Raw genomic sequence first — 24,591 nt, 5'->3', positions numbered from 1 at the left:
CTCTAATCAGAGGCCAGAACTTTTCCGATGGTTCAGACTCCATGCTAAACACCATGCGTGATACACTACTTTCCCCAACACAAACACAGACACAATGGTTATCCATCATTTATGCAATTAACTTCAAATGACTTTCTGCCTTTTGTGCTCCCACTTTATCAGGGGGCAGAAATCAGTCAGTTCCCTTTCTCAGAAAAGCTGTTCCAACATGTCCTTCAGGTGAACTGCTTTGGAGTCTGAGGCTGGACATGCTAGTGGGAGGATTTGGGCTGAAAAGTGCTTTTGTTTCTACTGCTGCTTGAGAGGCCCTGAGCCACTCCACTGACCTAGTCGGTCCATGCCACTGCTGGCTTGGAAATGTTCAGCTCTGAAGGATGCCTGCATGCTCACGCTGGTCAGTCTCATCTTGAGAGTGTTCTTTCTCTTAAGTTTTAAAAGATGAGCCCAGCAGAGCAGTCTTTTTCTTTGACCAAGGTTGGGTTGTCTACTTGGGCCCAGAGGAGTCTCCTTGGATGAGCTAAGGACAAGGCAGGGTGTCCCACAAAGAGCAGTCTTCAGTGACATTGACACATCCACTCTGTCCTCTGTAGGGAAGGGGTTAGGTGGGTATCAAGGATAGAAGACACAAGAAGGTAGCTTTAGTTACTTGAGGGTTCCAGGGCCACAGCTCTGCAAAAATAAAGGTCTTGGATGCCTTTGGGTCACCGCTGGTACAACCAAAGGATGCCAGCCTTGTGCAGGTCCCTCCAAAGGGTGGCTTCCAGGGACAGGTCGTGGTTTGCGTAGAATATCAGTGGCTTCTTCATTCGATCGAAATAGTGGTCAGAAAATTTCTGGTAGTTGCTTGTGATGAATCCATAGGCGCTAACCTGGACAAGGACAGTTAGCATTTGAGTTAGCATTTGAGCTGCTGTGTGTGAAGGGCTTCCCTGGCACTCAGATGGTAAAGAATGTGCCTGCAGTGCAGCCCCTGGAAGAGGGCATGGCAACCCACTCCAGTATTTCCCGGAGAATCCCCATGGACAGAGGTTCCTGGTGGGCTACAGTCCATGGGGTTGCAAAGAATCGGACAGGACTGAGCATAGTGTATAAAGTGACAGGAACTTACTGTGTGAAGGTGAGGTTAAACAACCGTTCTCACCCACATTTTCATACCTGCACTGTGCTCTTTCTGCACATTTTCTCATCCAACTTTAAATAACTGTAGATACTGTCCCCATTTTACAAATGGGAAAATGGGCTCAGAAAGATAACCAAAACATGTGTCCCCGGTCACAAGCTAGTAAGTAGCTGGGCTGGGTTTTGAACTCCGGTCTGTGACACCAAAGCTGTGATCATTATGCTCAAGGTGGAGGCAGAAAGCCCCTTACCTCCCGTTTCCTATTCTAACAGTGACTGCAGGCCGGAGAGTCCTGTTTGAAACATGGAAAAGGGGACCAGAGCCCAGTGGTGCTTGGCCTCCAGCTTTTGTGCCTGGGTCACCACTACCTTTCCCTGAAAACTGCTTCTCAGCCTCTTTCTCTACAGCTCATGTGGGTACCACCTCAGCAAGAATTGGCTCATGGAGTGATTTCAGAGACTCCACGTGTGGAAGGTTGCCCACCTCAGTTTGAGAGTCCTCCCAAAACACATGACCCTACCCACTGTGGTTGAGATTTTGCTTTCACAAGAGCACTTGGGTCGTATGTCCCTTAAACACCACGTGCAGTGGCTGCCCCGGGGCAGAGGGTGAAAGGACAAGCCCGGGGAAAGGTGGCCCTGGGGAGGAAGGCAAGACTGGGACCAAGGCTGTCCCCTAAGGGACCGAGAGCACTTCCTCCACCCCATTCCCTAGATTAGATGGCTCGTGCAGCTGGGGAGCCTTCCGTCACGGGATGGAGGCCCAGAGTCCCAGGCCTGGGCTAGCATGCCTCACATAGAGGATCTCATGGATGGAATAAGGTTCCATTCACACCAGCTCTGCTGCTGTGGGCTCCTGAAAGAGCAGACCTCTTACCTGGTCACAGGTATGCAGAGCTGTCAGCAACATGAGGGCCCCAGTACTAGGCATATATAGGTCTCCAAATTTTGTGTTAATCAACTTTGATTTCAAAAACCTGGAAGCAAAAAGAAGCATCAAAACTCAAAGACTTCGGAGGACTTCCTTGGTGGTCCAGTGATTAAGAATCCGCCTGCCAGTGCAGGGGACTTGGGTTCAATCCCTGGCCCAGGAAGATCCGACATGCTGAGGAGCAGCTAAGCCTGTGTGCCTAGAGCCCGCACTCTGGAGAGGCCACCAAAATGAGAAGCCTGCACCCCACAGCGAAGAGTAGACCTTGTTCGCCACAGCTAGAGAAAGCCATGCAGTAAAGAAAACCCACTGCAGCCAAAAATAAAAACAACCAAGACTTTTGGTCTTGCACATTAGCTTGAGGGTTGTGCCATTACACCTACTCAGGCAGGTTGGAAAATGGCAAAAATTTCTGGCCCTTCTACCCTCACCCATCTGTCATTTGGAAAAGGATGAATTATACACAAAAATCTTTGGTTGAAATAACACCGTAGGTAATAGAAGCAGTGAGGAGGAACAGGCCCTGCCGAAGAACCACAGGTGAGATTCTTCCCTTTCTCCCACTCTCTAGAAGCCTGAATCCAGCCTAACTTGCTTTTCCTCTCTGCAACACCCTCCCGCACCACAATGTCTAGGGCATAGTTGGTATAGTTATTTAACCTGACACCTAAATTTCTACCTCCAGACTGGCCAAGCAGGAGCCACACATGAAGACAGAGTACACGTAGGTCCTGTGATTGGGCCGCTAGTGAGATGGTGCACACGTGTGCATGCACATGTACATGCTTTCAGACACCCAGATGGTCCAAAAGTGAGGCCACAGTATGGTGACCATGAGCCTTGACCTCAGCCCAGGGTTCTCATCTAGGCCTTGCCAGGCAAATCGCCTAGCCTCTCAGCCCGTTCTTCCTCTTGAGTGGTCTTCAGTTTGCCTCCCAGACCCTCCTGCCGCCCCTGGCCTGCTCTGGGTCTTGGGGTGCTAGCCTGGGGCTGCATGCAGTAGGTTTCCCAGTTGTGCATTGCAGGGGCTGCCCTGTGCGTGTAGGTGGTTCAGCAGCATCCCCAGCCTCTGCCCACTAGGGGCACTGAGGTCGCCTAGTGACAACCAAAACTCTCCAGACAGGACAGTGGACCAGCCTCCTGCTGAGAGCCACTGATGGTTGGAGGGTGGGGTGGGGGTGGAGATCTGCAGGCAGGGGTTCCCCAGGCTCCTCCCAGGGTCATCCTGTGTGGGCCTGAACACTGGCTTCCACTAGTCCCCATACAGTCCCACACTTATGGTCCCTTTATGCCCGGCCTAAGCTTTGGTGAACATTTTTGGTAAGTAAGCCTGTTGAGTTTCCTATTTCCTGTCTACCTTGACTGATAGAACATCACCTCCATCAATGTATTTAACCTGGTGGCTCAGTGGTAAAGAATCCACCTGCCAATAACGGAAGACTTGGGTTCAATCTGGGTCCAGAAGATCCCCTGGAGAAGGAAATGGTAACCAACTCCAGTATTCTTTCCGGGAGATGCTATGGACAGAGAAGCCTGGTGGGCTACCATCCATGGGGTCACAAAGAATGGGACAGGACTGAGGGCCTAAACAAGTAAATGAAGCAGTATAAGTGCTGTGGGGGGCGGGGGGCGGCCAGGGTGGTCCTCGGCACATGGCCCAGCTTTGGGTTTCATCTTCCGGGGAAAAAGCCAGTGCTACCGGGTAGGTGTGGGCTGAATGGTGGGGGTCCGAGGGGGGCGGGGAGTTGCTCCCAGCACCACCCCTGCCCGCACCTACCTCTCTGTCAGGTAGCTGATGAAGTCTGGATGGAGTAGCTTGAATTTGCTGACGGAGGAGTCCGGTCCAAAGTAGGTCTGAGGCCTAGGACCCACGGTAGAAGTGAACAGAGCGGCCCGAGCCGTCGTAGGCCGGGCTGTGCAGCGAGGAGAGGTGAAAGGAGCTGGGGCGGTGGCGGAGGGCGGACCGGTAGGCGCGGGGCTGGGAGTAGTAGCGGGAGAAGGGGGTGTAGAAGGTGGCGGGCAGCACCGTGGGGACCACGTGCGGCTTCCCGCCCACCAGGACCTCGGTGGGCGGGGTGTAGGAGAGGGAGGAGGGGGGCGTGAACAGGGCGGGGGGAGACGGGTAGGAGCAGCTGACCCGGGGGAGGTGCGGAGGGGGCGGGAGGAGAGGGAAGTACAGTGAGTCGGGGGGCTTGCGCGGGCGGTCCCGGACCCGGCAGGGGAAGGAGCAGGGGAAGCACTGGTTCTGCGGGAGGGGCGAAGTAGGAGGCTGGAAGTAGGGGGTCTCTTTCATGAAGCGGGGCACGTAGGGGGCGATGTAGGACGGGATGCCCCGGATGGGCCCGAGCCCGAGCCCGATGTAGGAGGCTGAGGGCGCGGGGCTGTGGGCGGGGGACTTGGCGCCAGGCAGGGGGGGAGTTTGGGAAGAGTTTCGGGAGAGGGATTTCAAGCCAGATTGAGAGGGAGATTTGGAGGCGGGTGGAGTGGCGTTTTGGGAAGACCCCCGAGGCTGGACATGAGGGCTGGGGGCCAGGGAGGAGGCCCGGGAAGAAGGCTGTGAGGCATTTGGGGTGGCAGGGTGAGAGGGGGGACGGGAAGACCCCCGGGTGGGGGACGGGGAAGGAGCGGAGCCGCCAGAGCTGGCGTAGGGCTGCTGGTTAGTGTGGTTGGATCTGGACTGGGAGGGGGACTGGGCAGGGGACGGATTAGGGGAATGGGAGGGGGAGCTCATTGGTGTTGGGGAGGCTTAATGTCCACCCGGTGTCTTTGAGCCAGCCCCCCCCCCAACCCCCAGGAGCCAGTCCCGTCTGGGTCGCAAAGCCCACTCCCAGGAGCGGCCCCAGGCGATTGTTGGGTCATCAGCAGGTGGGGGCGGGGCCCAGGGCGGGGCTGGCGGAGCCCTCGAGGGCTTAACCCCTAAGGATGCCTCAGAAGGTGCTCTTTGAGGGTGGGTGAGACGTCCAGGGGCCAGCGCGACAGGAGGGCCGGTCCTTGCGGCTACCGGGGTTGGTGCAGATTTGTGAGGACCCGACTCAGGGACAAAAAATTGTCCTCGGCACCACAGGGAGAAGGTTCAGATGAGGCCCGGACATGGTTCAAAAGAGCCAGACACGGGCCTGCTGCCCGGGAAGGTGGGGGAGGACGAACAGAGGGCCCTTTGTTCCCACTCCGCAGGACACTGGGCCCACGTAGCCTGCTCTCCCATTTCATGGGCAGTCTTGGGAGGGTGCCTGCCAAGGAGTGGCATGGGCCCTGGCCCCCACTCTTGGTGTCCAAACACAATGCACCCCGCAGGACAGCAGGGCCAGCTGCGGACAGGCCAGCTGGGGGGCTGGGCGGGTTATGGGGACCGCAGCTGAAGCTGAGGGGCCAGGCCTGCCGGCCCCCTTCCAAAAGGAGCCCCTTGAACCTGCAGCCCACCTGGTCAGGAGGGTCCCTGGGGACCAGCAGCGTTACTTGGGCTTTCCTGAGGGTAGGATAAAAAGAAGAGTTTACTCTTCTAATGCTCTGGTGGATTCTTGGGGCCTTTCTGGCCGCCTTCACCTTTCCCATCCGACAGTGGACCCGGGAGCAGTACCATGCCCTATTTCCCTGCTTGCCTGCTCACCTGTCTCCTTTATCGGTGCCCTCGGGGACAGGCACACCCAGGATGGTGGATCTCAGCATCACGTAGTCACGGATGTCCGAGGGGATGAAGATATAGTGCAGGTTCTGTCGGGGGTGGGGACAAGATCACGGGGGCTTCCTGCTCCGAGTGGACCGCCCTCCACCCAGTCCGGCCCCCTGCCCTGGCAGGAGCGTTTCCCTTCTGAGTCTGTAATTTCCACTTTCAGGTGCCCTGTTGTTTCAGGTTCCACTGAGGGTTTCAGCACTCAATCCCACTGATACTCTTCCCTTCAAGGAGCTGTGCTTAACTGCCATTCCCTTGAGTGGGCTGGACTGAGGGACTAAGAATTTTTCTAATGGATAAGAAAAAGTGGGAGTAAGGAAGGGTGTGTGATCCCCCCTTGGAGAGGGGGTCATAAAAGACACTGGAGCGTCCTTGCTCTCTGGGATCACTTGCTCTGGGTTGAGTTAGCTACCCCCTCGGGGAGACAGTGTATTAGCCTGCAGAGGGGCCCGCGTGGTGAGGGCTGTGAGGGAGCCCATCTTCACCCTGGCCCCAGGCGGGCCTTCTACTGACCGGCAGCCCCTGTCAAGCCTGACTGTGACTAGTGGGAGACCCTGAGCCAAAACCACTCTGATGAGGGACTTCCCTGGTCCACTGGTTAAAACCCCACCTTCCAACACAGGGCCGCAGGTGGGTTCAATCCCTCATCAGCAAACTAGGGTCCCACATGCTGGTGGTGTTTGTATGCTTAGTCACTCAGTTGTGTCCAACCCTTTGCAACCCCATGGAGTGTACCCCACCAGGCTCCTCTGGCCATGGGATTTCCCAGGCAAGAATACTGGAGTGGGTTGCCATTTCTTTCTCCAGGGGCTCTTCCCAACCCAGGGATTGAACCTGCATCTCCTGTGTCTCCTCAATTGCAAGTAGATTCTTTACCTGCTTTGTCATCTGGGAAGGGCTTCCCTGATGGCTCAGACAGTAAAGAATCGGCCTGCAATGAGGGAGACCCAGGTTGGACTCTGGGTTGGGAAGATCCCTTGGAGAAGGGAAAGGCTACCCTCTGCAGTATTCTTGCCTGGAGAATTCCAAGGACAGAGGAGCCTGGCGGGGTACACTCCATGGGGTCGCAGAGAGTTGGACACGACTGAGTGACTAGCACTTCCATGCTGCCAGAGGAGGCTAAGAAAAAAAAAGTGGACAAAGTCACTCTACTGAGAGGCTCCCGAATTCCTGACCCATGAAAACTGCAAGGTAAGCAGTGTTTGTTGTTTACAGCTATGAGGTTTGGGGGTCATTTGTCATGCAGCTATGGAGAACTCATACAGGTTCTTCCCAGGTAGCACTATTGGTAAAGAATTCACCTGCCAATGCAGGAGACATGAGAGACGTGAGCTTGATCTCTGGGTCAGGAAGATCCCCTGGAGGCAGCATGGCAACCCATTCTAGTATTCTTGCCTGGAGAATCCCATGGACAGAGGAGCCTGGAGGGCTACAGTCCATAGGGTCGCACAGAGTTGGACACAACTGAATCCACTTAGCACGCATGCATACAGGTTCTGTGGCTACACCAGAAATGAAACTGTGCCATCTTGTTTCATCATGAGCTAAAAGAGGCCTCGGAGCATGGATGCTGTGGCTAGGACACCCCTGACTTCCCTGGTCGGAGGAGGAAGCTGCTGGAAACTCAAGCCAGCCCTCTTGAGCACCACAGCACCCTTATCAGCACCCTTATCCTAGGACCTCCCCGCTGCATGTGGTAGCCAGCCTGCTCTAGAAGGGGAAAGAAAGTAAAAGTCGCTTAGTTGTGTCCACCTCTTTGCAACCCCATAGACTATATGGTCCATGGAATTCTGAATTCTCCACGCCAGAATACTGGAGTGGGTAGCCTTTCCTTTCTCCAGTGGAGCTTCCTGACCTGGGAATCGAGGTGGGGTCTCCTGCATCACAGGTGGATTCTTTACCAACTGAGCTATCAGGGAAGCCCTCTAGAAGGGGAAGCATGGTGTTAGAGCAGTTGGGTGTGGTTGAAAGAGCCTGGAAGCAGCAGACAGACTCAGGTTCCAGTTCTCAGGGGCTGCTGTGGTGAGTGTGTCTGGGGTGGGCATGGAGGAGACACTCAGTAAATACCCTCTGGCTGGCTGTGTGCTGCTGAGCTCTGGGTCAGGGGTTAGTTTGGGTTTGAGTCTGGCTCTACTGCCGCTCTGCTGAACGAAGGGGCCCGGAGCCTTAGTGCCCTTACTAGTAAGAGGGGGCTGACCTCTGTAAAGTTCCCAGCATTCCATAAGCCTTCAGTAAATATTAGTCATTCATGCTCCACTCCAGAGCTTTCCTCGTCCTGAGCCACAGGGCACCCCATCACACAGGCCCTAGATCCTGGCACACAACCTGCCCATCCACTGGGCTGGGGCTTGGGAGCCCCGTGGCCCGCCCCATGGTGGGATGGGGGGGCGGACAGGAAACAACGGCGCCGACTGTCAGGGACCTTGGCGCCCACTGGGGCCTCACCTGTCCCTGCGGCACAGAGGTGAAGCCCACGTTCGAGTAGGAGATGAGGGAGTTCTTCATTGTGTTCACGGTGAAACCGTAGAAGGAGATCTTGGTGCCCACGTCATTCTCGAAGCCTTTGATCACCGCACCATTGAGTCTGGTCCAGACAGAGGCTCGTCAGCCTGCTTGTGGCTACACGGTACTGCATGTTGACTTCCATCCCCAGGCTTCTGCCACTCCCTCTACCCACGGCAGCCCCAGTGCCTGGTCGCCAGCCCCATCCTGACAACCGGGCACCTGAAGGGATGCCCTGTGAAATGGGAGAAGCCAGCCCTGGCGTCTCCTTCCTCCCGGGTCCCCTGGGTTGACCACAGCGCCTCGAGTCTTCAGGGTCTGTCTGCCTAACACCCTTGTCCACGTCTGCCCGCCCATCACAACTGCTGAACTGCCCGAGGCTGCTGCTGCTCCATTAGCCCACGCCCTCACCCACGATGCTCCCCCCGGGGGGCTGGCTGGGGACCAGCTCTCCACCCAGCTCCTCTCTTACTTCCTCCCTGGCCCCTGGCCCACATACCTGAACACATAGTCATGGGCATCGATGTTCTGACCCTGGCGGGAGCCATTCAGAATGCCTCCATTACCCACCACGGCACACCGGATGCAGCCAGGAAGCAGCTCCCTGGGGACGGTGAACAGCCTGGCGCTCTCTGAGCCGTTTAGGAGGCTGAGGGTGGAGGCGATGGCTGTGGGACAAGGTGGGGCACTGTGAGGGGCACTGGGGCCTTCCCGAGACTCTTCCTGGCACCCCGCACCTGCCTGAGGCCTGACACCAGCCCCCTCTCGAGAGGCACAGAGGGTGGAGGACAGTGAAATGTCCATGGGAGCAGGACATCTGCAAAGAGGGTGGTGGGGCGGGAGGGTTGGCCGTGGCCCCAGTCATCTTGAGAACTCAGATAACCAGTCCTCCCAAGACTGCTTATTCCAAAAGGAAATAATCTGGGGTCTGTGGGGATGGGGTGGAGGGGCTGACTTAAAGTGGAGGGGGCTCTGGGTGGTCTCTTCCAGCAGCAGCCATCAGTAGGCTGTTTGAGGGCTCACAACTGCCATCCTTGGCCACCTTTGGACACTGGCCATCTTTCATGCCAGGGAGGCCCCAGGAGGGCAAGAGCTGCTGGTGGCAGGGGTGGGGTGGGGCGGTAGCCAGGCCCCTCTCTTTGACCCTGGTAGAGGGTGCTTGTAGAGGCAGGGAGTCTCCCAGCTGTGGCGTTGAGCTTTGAAGCCTGGCTGGGAGGAAGTGAGGAGAGAGGGGCACCGTGGCCCAGATGCAGGAGGAATGGACTAGTTGGGGCCAGAGGGCTGAAGGTTACCTTGGTGGGAGAGCCCCTGCCAGCCATAGGGGGCTTTGTGCTGGCTCAGGCTGTCCCAGAGCTGCTGGGTGAAGACGTCCCCCGACAGCAGCACTGGAGTGGAGAGGTTAAACAGATTCCGGAAGCGAGGGTCCCGCTGAACGGCGAGAGAAAGTGGGTGTCGACAGAGCAGGTTCTGTGGGTGACAAGATAAGAGGACTGTTTCTTTTCTTAATTTACTTATTTATTTGGCCGCCTTGGGTCTCAGTTGCGTCATGTAGGATCTTCGTGGTCAGGCCTCTCTAGGTGTGGCACGCGAGCTCTCCAGTTGCACCGTGGGCCTAGCTGCTCTGAGGTATGTGGGATCCCCCTTCCCCAGCCAGGGATGGAACCCACGTGCCCTGCACTGCGCGGCAGATTCTTAACCACTGGACCTGTAGTGTTAGTCGCTCAGTTGTGTCTGACTCTTTGTGACCCCACGGACTGTAGCCCACCAGGCTCCTCTGTCCATGGGATTCTCCAGGCAAGAATACTGGAGTGGGTTGCCATTTCCTACTACTAGGCGGGATCTCCCCCGATCCAGGGATCAAACCCACCAGGGAAGCCCAAGGACCCCCAGGGAAGTCCCCGAGGGCTGTTTCTGGAAGGTGGGGTGGCTGGGAGCCTTCCAGGGAGCCTGCACACCCCACAAGAGGGCTGGGAGGGAAGCACTGCCCTTCCCCCTCCAGACTTGGGCCACCCCCTAGATGTTCCAGCCAAGCTGGCCTGTAGTGCAGCGGCCCGGTGGGGGTCAGAGAGCTTTCTGGATTTACCCTGCCGAGCCCTTCTCCCTGGATGCCACGTCTCTCGGGCCTGACGGCTCTGGCCTACTACTTCACCTCACACTTGAGGGGAACTTGAGGGCACTTTCCCACAAATGGGTAAGATCTGCCTGCCATGTGTTGGAGGAGGTCCACCCCAGGCCTTGGAATCCATCAGCCTGGTCCAAACCCTAGCCCTGGCCGTCCTTGCTGCAGTAGGGTTCACGTGGAAAGGGCTGCTGGGAAGATTTGTGATGTCTTTGACCAGCCGGTGCCTATCTTGAGTTGAATAGTGTCCTCTCTCCCAATTCATGTCCACCCCAAACCTCAGAACATGACCTTATTTGGAAAGAGGGTCTTTGCAGATGTAATTGGTAAGGTGAGATTATACCATAAGGTGGCTCAGTGGTAAAGGATCCACCTGCAATGTAAGAAGGTGAAGGAGATGCGGGTTTGATCCTTGTGTTGGGAAGATCCCCTGGGGGAGGGCTAGGCAACACACTCCAGCCTGGAGAATCCCATGGACAGAGGCGCCTGGTTGGCTACAGTCCATAGGGTTGCAAAGAGTCAGACACGACTGAAGTGACTGAGCCACACACATAGATGGAGTATAACTTATAACGTACTAAGGTGGGCCCTACATTCAATGACTGGTATCCTTATAAGAAGGCATGTGCTAGGCTTCCCGTGGTGGCTCAGGGGTAAAGAATCCACCTGCCAATGCAGGAGACATGGGTTCGATCCCTGATCTGGGAAGATCCCACATGCCATGGAGCAATGAAGTCTGTGCTCCACAACTATTGCGCCTGTGCTCTAGAGCCCAGCAGCTGCAACTATGGAGCCCATGGGCCGCAACGGCTGAAGTATGTATGCCTTAGAGCCTGTGTTCTGCCTCTAAAGGAGCCACGGCAATGAGAAGCCCGTGCACCATAGCTGGAGAGTAGCCCCCGCTCTCCACCACTAGAGGAAAGCCCATGCAGCAATGAAGATGCCGCACGGCCAAAAATAAACAAAAATAAAATCAGACAAAGAAGGCATGTGCTGATGGCGGGGGGTGGGGGCAGAGAGTGAGTGATGCAGCTCCAAGCCAGGGGATACCTGGAGTCCCCAGAAGCTGGAAGAGGCCAGGAGAGATTCTTCCCTAGAGCCTTCAGAGGGCAGCTGGCCCTGCTGACACCTGACTTTGGACTTCTGGCCTCTAGAACTGTGAGAGACTCCATTTCTCTTGTTTCAGTGATGCATAAAATGAAGATAGAAGCAGTTTTACACCCATTCACTGGTTAAGAAACATCTAGAAAAGTGAAAATGTTAGTCGCTCTGTTGTGTCCCACTCTCTGCAACCCCATGGACTACAGCCTGCCAGGCTCCTCTGTCCATGGGATTCTCCTGGCAAGAACACTGGAGTGGGTAGCCATTCCCTTCTCCAGGGGATCTTCTCAACCCAGGGATCAAACCCAGGTCCCCTGCATTGCAGTCAGATTCTTTACCATCTGAGTCACCAGGGAAGCCCAAGAAATACATAAGTAGTTCTCAAAATATGGCACTTGACCTTGGAAAAGAACAGACATTTGCTTGGGGATGTGGGCTTCGGAAGGGTGGCAGTTTGGGAGTTATCGTGAAGTGGTGGGAAGCCGGTTATACAACATGTGATGAAGCAGATGGCTGTCTGAAGTGTGCACGTGCATGCCTTTTGGGTATTCCTACATGATTCCCTTCGGTGGAGTATGGTTTTCTGCATTTACTAGTGTTCTGGCTGACAAAATCACTGATAAACACACACGAAATTTGGGTTCTGCTCAACTTGTTATACTCCCATAGCAATCTTTATGGACCAAATTCATGCTTTAAAAGCAAGCATTAAGCTGAACTGACTGCATCAGTTTCACTACTCTTCAGTTCATCGTAGAGATGTTTTCCAGGGCCTTCTTTACAAGGCTCCAAGAGAAAAATCTTCAGGTCTCCATATCCAGAAAGGCTGCACTTGGCTTGGGCAGCTGGCTTGCTTTTATCTCATGGACAGGGTGGCAAGCTTTCCTTCTTTGTTGTCGTCACAGGGAAGCTCAGAGTGCATCTCTGACACCCTCTGGCATACTTTCCATGCACTTATCTGACACTGTCTAACTTTCTTATCTTTATTTTTCCTTTACCTACTTCTTCATTTTATTGTTTTTTTCTCCCAGGTCATATATATCCAAAAGACAAAAGCTGAAATCCTTTTGTTTTTAAACCAGGTAAGGAAATATGTCAATTAGCATCAAGTAGCTCAAGGCAAAAAGGACTTTAGGAAAAGTAAAGATGACCTGGCCAAGTGCTTTAAGACACTTGAGGCCTTTCTTCAGCCAGCCAGCCAGGTGTCCACCTGACCTCTGTTCCTGGGGCGGTGGGGGTGGGGTCTCCATCACCTGCTGGGGGGCAGCTCGCTCTGCCGCTGACAGCTCTGCAGTCACTCAGTCTTGCATGTGGTGAGATCTGGCCCCCGTGAGACCTCAGTTAACAAGTTCCAGTGTCTTGGGCATGAAAAACAACTCTTAAACCGGGATCAGACTAGAACTACACAGTCATCATCCCACTCGACTATAGCCCACAGAGAGGGCGAGGGCGCCTTGCTCAGGAGTTCAGAGCCAGCCCCGGGATCCGACGAGAGGCTTGAATCCCTGTGCCACCTCTTCCCCACGGGTAACCTGAGCAGGGTATCTCTGTGCCTCATTTTACTGTAAAAGCTGCCTCCCAGCCGTGCCGACAGGTCTAAGTGAGAGAACGCAGGTAAGATGCTTGAGATGGCCTGTCAGGCCACGGTCAGTGTGCTCTGTTAGAGCGGGGGAGCTCCCTGGGCTTCGTGTTTACTTCATGGTAAACAGTTTAAAGGACTTCTCAGGTGGTGCTAATGGTAAAGAGCCCTCCTGCCAATGCAGGAGATGTAAGAGATGCGGGTTTGATCCCTGGGTCTGGAAGATCCCTGGAGGAGGGCATGGCAACCCACTCCAGTATTCTTGCCTGGAGAATCCCATGGACAGAGGGCTACAGTCTATAGGGTTGCAAAGAATTAGATATGACTGAAGCGACTTAGCATGCACACACACAAACAGTTTAAATGTGAGTTTTACAGTAAAAAGACACTTTGAGGAGTAGAATGTAAAAGAGAACTTTTAAAGATAAATCAAGATTTGCAAGAACTTTTCTGCTGGCTATACCCCAAGGAGTAAAGATGGAGTCATGTTTCTCTGCTACTGGGGTGCAGGGACCTCAGTGGTCAGGTCTGAAGAGTGCTGACTGGCTGGCCCCTCAGTTCTGCGCTCCATTCTCTGGGTGGGGAGGGGGATGTAAGGGGGTGGGGGGAGAAGAGGAGGGCTTTCCAGAGGGCTCTCGCCCAGCCGGCTCACAAGAATGTTCTCATTCCCATTTTTCTTTCCCCTCCTACCCTGCCACAGGGTAGCCCGCCACTGTACCTTTCTCGTCCTAGAATTCGATGCCTTGGGTCCGAAGAAAGCTTGAGACGATGACGTGGTGTTCCTGGGGGAGAAGGTGGAAGTAAAGCCGGGGTCTGACCTACCCGTGGAGCATGCTCCTCTGGTAACTCTGGAGCCTGACCATCCATCAGGGTCTGATTTTTTATTTTTTCCCCTATGCTCTGAGTCTTGCTCATCTCTTTCTCTTTGGGCACAAATAATTATCATCTGTTCTGCCTAGCCCCTTGGCAAGTGGCTGAAATGTGGAATGTATGGGAACAGTGAGATGGTGGTTAAGAGATGAAAATACAAAATAGGAAAGATTGCCAGCGCCCTGGGCTCGTGACCATCTGAGCGGTCTCCCTGTTAAGGCCCCAGAAACAGGTGTTAGATCCCAGGTGCCCTGGGCCCCCTTCACCTGGCGAGAGGGGTGGGGCCAAAGCCTGACTCCGTGGGTCTGGGTTCCAGGATCTCTGAAAGCCACTGATCTTAGAAGCTCAGTGTCTGTGTCTGTCAGCAGGGATGATCATGCAGGTACGAAGATGGTCAGATTGAGACAGGCTAGGGCCTGGGACCCTTTGCTGCAGTGCTTGCACTTGGACAAACATCTCCTCCAGCAACAAAATGCAAAATAAACTACAAGGGACTCAAAGTAGCTGAGTACATGTGGCAGTTGGGGCAAATTATGAACAAAGAGATACAGAAAGACCAAAATCTGAGCAGAAGCAGGTATGCACATGCGCCCTGCACATGGCACCACTAGGGTGGGCCACCTAAGCCACCTCTCTGGCCCGACCCCCGGGGCCCATCCCTACTGTCACCCTGTAGAAGGAACCAACTCACCGCACCCTCCCCCGCAAACCCCAGGGAGCAAGCAAGAGAAGCTGGTACTGGTTTTGCTTCCTATTGCTGCAGCAGGGGCCCCAATAAAGTCCTGCCTGCATTGTTGTTGGGAGCCTTCAAACAGAGTCTGTGTTATCTTCTGTAAGAAATGTCTTCTAAATATTAGCTATTGTTACCTAAAGGGCAAAGGGAAGGGACCCTGTGACAGCCGCAACGACCCTGACCCTTCTGGAGGGAGGGAAGGGTCTAGGTTACTGCCCCACCCCCACCTTCCAGGTGCTAGGTGGTCCCTGCACGTGTGTGTGTGTGTGTGCGCGTGCGCGCGCGCGCTTCGTTGTGTCTGACTCTTTGCGACCCTATGGACTGTATGTAGCATGTCAGGCTCCTCTGTCAATGGGATTTTCCAAGCAAGAATACTGGAGTGGGTTGCCATTTCCTCCTCCAGGGGATCTTCCTGATTCAGGAATTAAACCCGCAGCTCCTGCATTAGCAGTAACATTCTTTACCACTGAGCCACCTGGGCAGAGGGCAAACAGGAAGGAACAGGAGCCCCTATCCATTCAAGAGGGTGGTCAGGCTACTCCCAGACTCCTCCCGCCTCCCCTACAACCCAGAGGGAGCAGGTGGGGGAGGATCTGAGATCAGCAGTTTCGAAGGAAACAAAGGCTTCCAGTGACTTGCTTCGAGGCACCAAGACCATTTGAGCCACAAGGGCGCCTGGACCCCACCTGCCTTCAGGGTTGTGAAAGACTTTGGAAGAGCAGGCCAGAAAAAGCAGAGCAATCCCCTTTCCTCCACTCAACCCAAATCGGCCAACCACGAAACCCTGTAGCTCCTCTCGGAGGAGGAACTGGGACCTTGGTGTTCAGCCCAGGTGGCCTTCAGGAACCCCCAGGGAACTTTTGAAAAACACCAGAATTCTGATCGGATGGTTCTGGGTCTCCAGTGATTCAACCCCCCTTCCCCCACTGTCATCCCTTCCTCCCCAGTGATTCTAATGTGCAGCCAGGCTCGGAACCTGACAGAGGAACTGCTGAATGGGCAGAATAGAAACAGGAGGGAGCCCTGAATCGCTCGGGTCTCAGGAAGGCCAACTCCTCTCCAGAGCACCCCTTCTGCTCAAGAGACCCCCCCGACACCCTCCCCCAGAATCCAAAGGCTTTTAGACACCACCCTGGGAATAAGGCTTCTCCCGTGGCTCAGTGGTAAAGAATCCGCCTGCAATGCAGGAGACAAAGGGTTTGGTCAGGAAGATCCCCTGGAGGAGGAAATGGCAACCCACTCTAAAACAAGTCTAGAAATCCCAAGCCCGGGAACTACTGATTGGACCAGTTCCACCCACTAACCAGTAAGGAGAGCCTCATCTCCCATCTCCAGTGTGCCAGGCCTGGTCCCAGCACAGCGGCTTCCCCTGGATTCCCCACTGTAGCCCGGGAGGGCTGCTTTTGATCCCCAGGTGAGGGGGTCACACAGCCTGCTCGCCCTGCTCAGATTTCCATCCCACCTGCCCCTCTACTTGTCCAGCTCCTAATGAGGCTGAGTTTGGACCTGGCCCCTGGGTTTAGCTAAAATGCAAACATCACCGAAACATCAAGGATATGGACAGGTCGTACTAGATTTTTAAAACATGAAAGGTCTTTTTAAAAAGCTTTGTTGAGGTATAATGGATGTTCAGTCAACTTCATATTTATAGTGGTATTAGTTACTTTTGAAGGATGTTCAAATAAATGTGTTTCAAAAAATCTTTACAGAAAACTGATATGGATCTCCTTTCTTGATACCTTCAGTCCTTTTCAGTCCTTATCCTTATGCAATGTCTGACTCCAAGGAGGCAAAGTAAACTTCAGGTGTTGCCAGCTAGAGCACCTTTGGTTCTAAATGGAGGGGACACATAATCAATGGCAAGCGTGTTTCATATTGTTTTGCAACACTGGGTGTCCTTTGACTTTGTTTCCTGAGTGTTTTTGGTTTTGTGTTTTAGTCACTAAGTCCTGTCTGAGTGTCTGACTCTTTTGTGACTCCATGGACTGCCAGGCTCCTCTGTCCATAGGATTTCCCAGGCAAGGATACTGGAGTGGGTTGCCATTTCCTTCTCCAGGGGATCTTCCTGACCCAGGGATTGAACCTGGGTCTCCTGCTTGGCAGGCAGATTCTTTACCACGGAGCCACCTGTAGAGCAGACATTCTGCTCCCATTCCTGAGAGCAGACACTCATTCTGACTTCATTCCCTTTAGTGAGGACTGTGTGTGTGGAAAAGCACTGGGAAGGGAAAGCCAGGGCCCAGAGGCCTCTGCACCAGGCTGTAGGTACCTGTGGGGCCTCACAAATCCAGATGCTGGGCACAGCTCGGTCCACCTTCCAGAAGTAAAGCTAAATCCCTTGTAAGGTTTCTTCAGTAACTGGAACCCTGACCTACCAAAGGCAGGCTCTCAGGTTTCTCCTCCTGGGGCACAAGTGAAAGGAAGGTGCCCAGGGTCAGCGAGGGGGAGCGGAGCGCAGCAGGAGCAGCTCGGGGAGGGAAACTTGGATGTAGCCCAAGGCGGGCCCCTGTCCACCTCTTCACCGGATCGCGCCCAGACGGGGCTTATCAAAATAAACAACGAAACAGAGCGGGAGGAGAGAAGCCAGCCGGGCGCCGGGGAGGGCGGGGACCACAGCGAGCCGGAGAGGCGCGACCTGCCGCCGCCTGGCTGAGGAGCCGCGCGCAACGCTGGACCTGGGAGACTTGGGTCCCTGCCCCCAAAGTAGAATCTGAGAAATGTGACGTTAGCGAGGGACACTTCATGGAAATCTGGGACTGATTTTATCTGATTCCGATGTCCCAGCCAAAGTTGGACAAAGGGTTTCTAATCAGGGCCGGAGGGAAGTCAGCAGAAAGCTGTTGGGAGTGGATCTCCGGTGCGCAAGGGACGAAGCTCCTCTTGGATACGGCAGCCGCTGTGGGACCCCCGGTAGCACGAGTTTAACACCGGGGTGGAGGCTCTGGGTACAAAGGGCCGCAGCCCAAGTCCCCGCGGCAAGCCTCCCCAGAGGGCGGCCCGGCGCGTCCCCTGCGCCCTCCGGACAGGTCCCGCGCGGCAGCTCCTACCTGGCTCCGGTGCGGGGCCCCAGGTGCAACTCCACCGCCGAGGAGTACAGGGCGACCAGGATCCCGGAGCAGACAGCCGCGAGCAGGAGCAGCGGCCAGAAGAGCCGGCCACGCGGGAGCCCCATGCAGCCTCGGCCCGAGGGCGTCCCGTCGGCAGCCGACCCGGGCGGAGAGGAGAGGCCCGGGTGCGCCGGGCTGGACTCCCGGAGTCGGCCGTCCGGCCCCGCCCGGCCCCGCCGCGCCTCCCGCCCCGCCTCTCCCCCTCTGCCGGCTCCCGGGCTCCGGACGCCGCCGCACCCCTGGGGGCTGTGCGGCGGGTCCCGGAGGCGAGAGTGTCGCGCCGGCACCCGGAGCTGCCCGCGCCTTTCAGGCGCTACCGTCTGTCCTCTGAACTTGGACGGCCCAGCCCAGAGACGCCGGTGTTGGGCAGGGCGCTTCCCGGTACGGTCAAGGGCGGGCGCGCGCGCGCTCCGGGGGCTCCGTGGGGCCGCGGGGCGCAGGGAGACGCCGCCACCTGCCGCCTGGGCCGCGCACTGCGCCCTCGCCCACCCCGCCCTTCCACGGGCTCACGGCTTCCTGGCACCCGAGGCCCGTGGGAGGGGCGGGGAGCATGGAGGGTTAAACGCCGACCGCTCAGACCCCGGGTGGAGTTGGAGGGGGCGAGGCAGGGGGCCTGCCCGGGATGGGAAGGACGGGAGAGCTGAGGTTGTCCGTCTCCCTCATTTGGTGACTGGCCAGAACCTTCAGTCATAATGTGTACCTGTTACAAACCCGGGGCAACCTGGAGATCTCAGCAACCCAGAGACACCTGAAAGGTGTAGCAGAGGCTCAGCTGTCACCAGGAAGGCCTGGGGAAGCCCGGGCACCCGTGCCCTGGAAGCAGAGCCTTTCCAGGGGTGAGCAGTAGATGAGAAACTGTATTCTCTGGTGGACATCATCCTGGCCCCAGAAACCTGTGAAATACCCTAGACCCTGAACTGTCAGCAAATGCAAGGATGACAGGCACCTGCAACCCACCCACCCCCAACCGTGCCCCAAACCTCATGTAAAGGACAAGCCTGGGTGCAGCAACAGGTATCTGTCTAATTGCAAGGCTTTTGGGAAAACTTGCTGGAGCCTCTGCTCTAGGGCAGGAGCAGGTCCCTCAGGTTCAGTTCACACTATTTAAAAAATGCCGCCCCTGGCTACCCTCCTGTTGGACCGACTTAAACTGATGATTTCAAGTCTTTTAATATTTATGGTTTTCCATCCCCCAAATCCCTGTCTCTGTTACTTATCCCTTGATCAGCACCTTCTCCCATCTCCTCAGGGGTTGATAAAACATCAGACCTCTCTCTAAGTCCCTAAGTCCCAAACCTACCCCCAGCCCCTTGTGGCTCAGATGGTAAAGAATTCTCCTGCAACGCAGGAGACTGGGTTTGATCCCCCAGTGGGGAAGATCCCCTGGGGGAGGGCATGACAACCCACTCCAGTACTTTTGCCAGGAGAATCCTATGGACAGAGGAGCCTGGAAAGCTACAGTCCATAGGGTTGTGAAGAGTCAGACACCACCGAAATGACTTAACATGCACACAAGCACATCTGTATTAAGGATTTGGGTCCACCTCCAGTGACTAAAAGGCAAGTACCTCAGGACTTCCCTGGTGGTCCAGTGGCTAAGACCCTGAGCTTCCAATGTAGGGGGCCCAGGTTTGATCCCTGGTCAGGGAACTAGATCCCACATACCACAACTAAAGGTCCCCAGTGTCACACTAAAAAGATTCTGCATGCTGCCACTAAGATCCTGCACAGCCAAATAAATAAATATATACATATATATTTTTAATTTTTTTAATACATATATTTTTAAAAGGTAATACTCCACTAAGACCAGAGCTTCCTATCTACCACGTGGGGTTCTCTTTCCTGTCTGCAGCCTCCCGTGTCGTCGCCTCTCCACTGTCTCCCGGCACATCAGTTCTCTCCCTGAAGCTTTCTTTCCTTTCCAGCCAGGCCCCTGGGGGTCATAATCTGAGAGCTACTTTCATCGTAACCCAGATTCTCCTGTGTTCCTGGCTTTCCGCCCAGCAGAACTCCGACCTGGATTCACACCCTGATCGGCCTGTGCAGTGTCCCCTCCCCTACGCTGCCCGCTCCCTGGCCTGGCTGGGAGCTGCTGGCTGGAGACTGTTTCATTCCAGAGTAGAATGGTACCCACTGGGCATCAGCTGGGCTCACCACACCAGCCATTTCCCCGTCCTTGGTTAGCTCCAGCTTCCATCCTGCCCAACAGGGGTTCCAGGATGTCACCTCAAGCCTCCTTTCTCCCTGCCATACCTCCAAGAGGGGAGCTTCAATTTCCCAGGCCCCCAATTACAAAGGCACCTCCTGGCCAGAACGTGATGGGTCTGAGGTTTACCCTGTGATCAGGCTAACAGGTCAGCCTGCTGCAGTTTTATGGATGCTGGCAGAAGACGTGAGACTCTGGGGTCAGAGATGAATGACTCGATTACTGGTGGCACAATGAGCAACGTGAACTTCATGATGGTGCCCCCTTGCTCCTCAGACCCCAAGAAGGTGAGGCAGAGGGACCCAAAAGGGGCCACACAGTGGGTTTGCTGCACATACAGTGGGTTTGCCCCACTACTGAGGAACCTTGAACAAGGGAAACCAGAATCTTTTACAGTGGGCTGCAAGCAAACCTGCCATTTCCCTCGAGGCAGGCATTAAAAATTATACTGGAGGGACTTCCCTGGTGGTGAAGAGGTTAAGACTCCGATCTTCCAGTGCAGGGGATTCGAGTTCAATCTCTGGTCAGGGAATGAAGATCTCCTTACAGGGCACTGCCAAAAGACTTTTTTTTTTTTCTTTTCAAAAGATTTTTTTTAGAGAGAGGGAAAAAAAAAAACCAACTTAGCCTGGAAGTAAGAAAATTTGTCCTCTGCTCCAGATGGGGGTATTATCTTTATCTTCCAAGACAGTTTGCTGTATACCAACATTCTTGGAAAGAGAGTCTGGGACAAAAGGCAGTTAGCGCATCTGCTAATGTGTGCAGAAATGTGACTCACCCGGTGAGGGCTCCCAAAGTGTTAATGTCCACGCCTCTTCGCCTGCACCTGCCCAAGCTCTCCTCCTGTAAAAGCCGGCCTCTCTGCTGTGTGCTCCCACCTCTTTGGGTCGCCCTCTGGCAGCTGTCCCTTCCCGACCTACAGGGTCCTTGTCCTGGCCTATGCGTATGTGCTCAGCCGCTCAGCTGTGTCCGTCTCTTTTGTGACCCCATGGACTGTAGCCCTCAGGCTGCTGTAGCCTGCTCTGTCCATGAGATTTTCCATGCAAGAATACTGGAGTGGGTTGCCTTTTCCTACTCCTGGGGATCTTCCCAACCCAGGGATCGAACCCTCGTCTCTTGTGTTTCCTGCATTGGCAGGTGGATTCTCTACCACTGTTGCCACCTAGGAAGCCCCCCTGGGCTATGAATATATCCCAAAGAGCTCATCCTAAAAAGCAAAACAAAGTCAAACAAAACCTCTGTTGAGCTGACACTCTTAACTACCCTTTCCTTTTCATCCTCGTTCTTGTTGGGACATCCACGCTGTTACCAATTCTCTCTGAAGCTGGTTTCTTTACCTACCTCCCCACTGAAACTGTCCCACGGAGGCCACCGGGGCCTGCGTCATTACCCGTGGAACAGCGGAGCAGACATTTTCCAGTTCTAGTCCTGCTGCGACGGCCTCTGAATTTGAATTTTGGAAAAAAAAAAAATGAAAGTGTCATCTTCAGGACTCCTTTTAGGTGTTTGTTAAATCCAGCATCTGACCACGCCCACAAGGTAGTTTCTGCTGACTGCCTTTTTCCGGTTTAACAGTCATGCTTTCTTGTGTGGACCTGAAACAAACAGATGGCCAGCTATTTCAACAGTAAAACTGGTTTTATTTGAGCTACTGTATAGCACAAGGAACAGTTACTGCTCAGGGTTCCTGGCCTCTTTAATCAACAGAAATTGATCAGAAGCCAGATAAGAAATTCAGGCAAGGCTTTACTGGGGGCCAGAAGGAACTCTTGCTTGCTTGATCCCCGAGGAGGGGCACGCTTGTTCCTTACATGGGGTCAGGGTAGGGATGTGTCCAGGGGTTGGGCCAGAGGAGTGGTGGCTTAGGTGGTTTGCCCACCCCTTGGGTGGTGATGTGTGCAGGGCGTGTGCCCGGTACCCTGCTTTTGTTCTCAACATCCGGTCTTTAAAAGTGGCACTTGGGTTTTTTGGTCTGTTTGTGTCGTCTGGGTACAGAACTGGCCCCAACTGTGTACACACGCAATTATTTTTATTTTTTTAATTTATTTTTTAATCGGAGGAAAATTGCCTTACAATGTTGTGCTAGTTTCTGCCATATAACAATGTGAATCAGTCATAATTATATGTATACATTCTCTCTCTTTTGAGCCTCCCTCCCCTTCCCCTGTCTCAACCCTCTAGGTCATCACAGGGCACCAGGCTGGGCTCCTGTGTTATACAGTAACTTATCACTGGGTATCTATTTTACACATGTGCTTAGTTGCTCGGGAGTGTCTGACTCCCGACCGCATGGACTGTAGCCTGCCCAGCTCCTCTGTCCGTGAAATTTCCCAGGCGAGAATACTGGAGTGGGTTGCCATTTCCTGCTCCAGGGAATCTTCCCCCTCTGGGGATCAAACCCTTGTCTCCTCCGTCTCCTGCAGTGGCAGGCAGGTTCCTTACCGCTGAACCACCGGGGAAGCCCTCCTTACATTTTACACTTGACAGTGTATACGTCACTGCTACTCTCTCAGTTCGTCCTTCCCCTGCTGTGTCTACAAGTCCATTCTCTACATCTGCATGCAGTTATTTTTAGTCCCGTAGACTCCTTTTTTGTATTTCGTAGCTGGAGGAAAGGTGTGTCCAGATATGAGTTATATATAAATATATTTAATCTCCCCTGGTGGCCCAGTGGTTAGGACTCAGTGCTTCCACTGCAGAGGGACCAGGTTTAACCCCTGGTCAGGGAACTAACATCCCCACAAGCCACTTGGCACGGCCAAAAAAAAAAAAAAAAAAACACATTGAGCTCAGCAGAGAATCGGAATTCTGGATCTATAACTAAGGACCATGTGCGGGTCCCCCAGGGCAAGGGAAGGAAGTGGCTTTTACAGAGGAAACAGGATCTGGGAGGGCTACCGTAAACAAAGATTCCAAGGCTTTTCACTTGAGCCTTGCCAGGAGGAAAGAGGTCTCTTTCTTCTTCCTGTTGGGCTCTGCTGTCCTCGCTGGGCATGAAAGCTTTCCCCTTTTGTCTCCTGACTCTATTTAACTGAGGTTTCTGTTTATTAGTTTTTTACGCCTGCTTATTTGCTTGTCTCATCTATTTTTGTTGGAAACCGGACATTTTCATTAGAGTTGTAGCAACTCTGGGTACTGGTCCCCCGCCCTCACTCCCCTCCAGGCTTGTTGTAACCCCCTTGTTTGTTTATGACTGGCTGGCTTATTTTAATGAAGCCACCCTCCTCACCCACCGCCTTCTCCCCACTTTGTTGAGAAGTAACCTGAGGTCACAGGACCTTGGGAGATGTCACATTTCTTTATTCTATTTTTTTTTTTTTGAGATGCTACATTTCACTTGGTCTTTTACCATTTTCTTTTTGTCCTCCTTTTATCCCTTCAGGTCTCACTACCGACAAAGTCCATGAACGCTGTTCTCAGAAAAGTCACAGTTTACGGGTGAGATCAGGCCTGGGGATCAAGAAATGGATGTCCACTCTTCTCTCATTAGCTAGAACCTACTAAATGGGTTGTACTCCATGTCTGCTTGGCCCACGGCCACCCTGCAGGACATCCATCCGCAGAGACAGGGCCTCCTAAGCCCTCCCAGATGACCTGGCCGGGGAAAGTCCCCCTCCACAACCCCTTGGGTTTTTCCTCCAAGAACCTTCCACCCTCTCGGCCAGCGAAAGCAGGATCTTCTCACCCACCACAACCCAGCGCTAGAATGTGTCAGTTCACATCTCCTCCTTCTCCTCACACTTCTGAAGACTTTTTTCTTTCCCACTGATCTTTGTGGTCCCTGAAGTGTTAAGCTCTGATGCACAGGGAAGTGCCGTTTGGGGTCTGCCCGCTGTCACCCTGGGTCAGCCGTGACTTGGGCTAGATCCTCTTCATCTCTCCCCCCGACCACATGCAGCTGTCAAGATGCGTTAATTGCCAGTTGATCTGTTGCTTTCAACAATGCCCTGGCACATAAATTGCTCTACAGACTCAGGCTCCTTTGAAGGAACAGCTCCTGAGGTTACTGTCTCCTGTTGCTCTCCCTGATTGTTTCCCGCAAACTAGCTGACTTACGCATTAGCCTGATCTTCATGGAATCTACACTCTCCTTCCAGTTGCCTTTCAACACAGCCTTCTGGTTTTTTTTGTTTTATATATATATATATATATATATATATATATATATATATATATATATATATATATATATATATTTACTTATTTATTATTTGTCCACACCAGGTCTTAGTTGGGGCATGTGGGATCTAGTTCCCTGACCAGGGATCGAACCTGGGCCCCCTGCATTGGGAGTGTGGAGTCTTAGCCACTGGACCATCAGGGAAGTCCCAATGGTTATCTTTTTATACTTTTCACCAGCTCCACTGCAGAGTGGGTCTGTGGAACTTCTTGGGCTGTCATAGTGGAAATTTATCCCCTGCCGTGATTTTTAACTTAATGTTGGTGTTTCTGTTGGTTTGTTATTCTGTAATTTTATTGTTTGAATCAGGGAAATTTGAATACAAACTGGATATTTGGTGAATCTAAGAAATTCTTAACTCTTTTAGGTGTAATAATAATATCATTTTAAAGAGTTCTTACCTCTTAGTAATGCATACTGAAATGTCTGCAGATGAAACAATAATGATGCATGAGATTTGCCTAAATTAGT

General features: G+C 53.8%; 1 protein-coding gene and 1 non-coding gene across 5 annotated transcripts; both read right to left on the bottom strand.

Annotated features, from left to right (window-relative positions):
- Positions 1-95: 95 nt before the first annotated feature.
- On the bottom strand, positions 96-21,439 carry ST6GALNAC2 (ST6 N-acetylgalactosaminide alpha-2,6-sialyltransferase 2). Of its 4 annotated transcripts, none has more exons than XM_061144739.1 (9): positions 21,282-21,439; positions 13,740-13,803; positions 9,515-9,689; positions 8,722-8,890; positions 8,166-8,304; positions 5,658-5,761; positions 3,828-4,028; positions 1,997-2,096; positions 96-869 (listed from the first exon to the last, which is right to left on the bottom strand). In XM_061144739.1, the coding sequence occupies exons 1-9, from the start codon at positions 21,422-21,424 to the stop codon at positions 702-704; spliced, it is 1,263 nt and encodes a 420-aa protein (XP_061000722.1). In that variant the 5' UTR covers positions 21,425-21,439; the 3' UTR covers positions 96-701. The 4 variants fall into 4 exon arrangements, with proteins under 4 accessions (XP_061000722.1, XP_061000724.1, XP_061000723.1 ...); XM_061144741.1 differs by having other exon boundaries at positions 3,828-3,911; XM_061144740.1 differs by lacking the exon at positions 21,282-21,439 and adding an exon at positions 17,672-17,895.
- Positions 21,440-24,191: 2,752 nt separating this feature from the next.
- On the bottom strand, positions 24,192-24,264 carry TRNAG-CCC (transfer RNA glycine (anticodon CCC)). Its single transcript has one exon. It is a non-coding gene; the product is annotated as a tRNA-Gly (tRNA).
- Between the last annotated feature and the right edge of the window lie 327 nt (positions 24,265-24,591).

Source organism: Dama dama, chromosome 5 (genome assembly GCF_033118175.1).
Source record: "Dama dama isolate Ldn47 chromosome 5, ASM3311817v1, whole genome shotgun sequence".
Taxonomy (NCBI): domain Eukaryota; kingdom Metazoa; phylum Chordata; class Mammalia; order Artiodactyla; family Cervidae; genus Dama; species Dama dama.
Note: the sequence above shows the minus strand (reverse complement) of the source record. Positions and strands in the feature narration are given on the sequence as shown.

Coding starts and splice junctions, on each gene's coding strand:
- ST6GALNAC2 (XM_061144739.1), bottom strand. CDS start 21,424: ATGACACTTTCATTTTTTTTTTTTCCAAAATTCAAATTCAGAGGCCGT. Junction 5,762..8,165: donor CCTCTGTGCCGCAGGGACAG/GTGAGGCCCCAG, acceptor CACCCCCGACAG/AACCTGCACTATATCTTCAT. Junction 870..1,996: donor CTCTGCATACCTGTGACCAG/GTAAGAGGTCTG, acceptor GTCCTTGTCCAG/GTTAGCGCCTATGGATTCAT.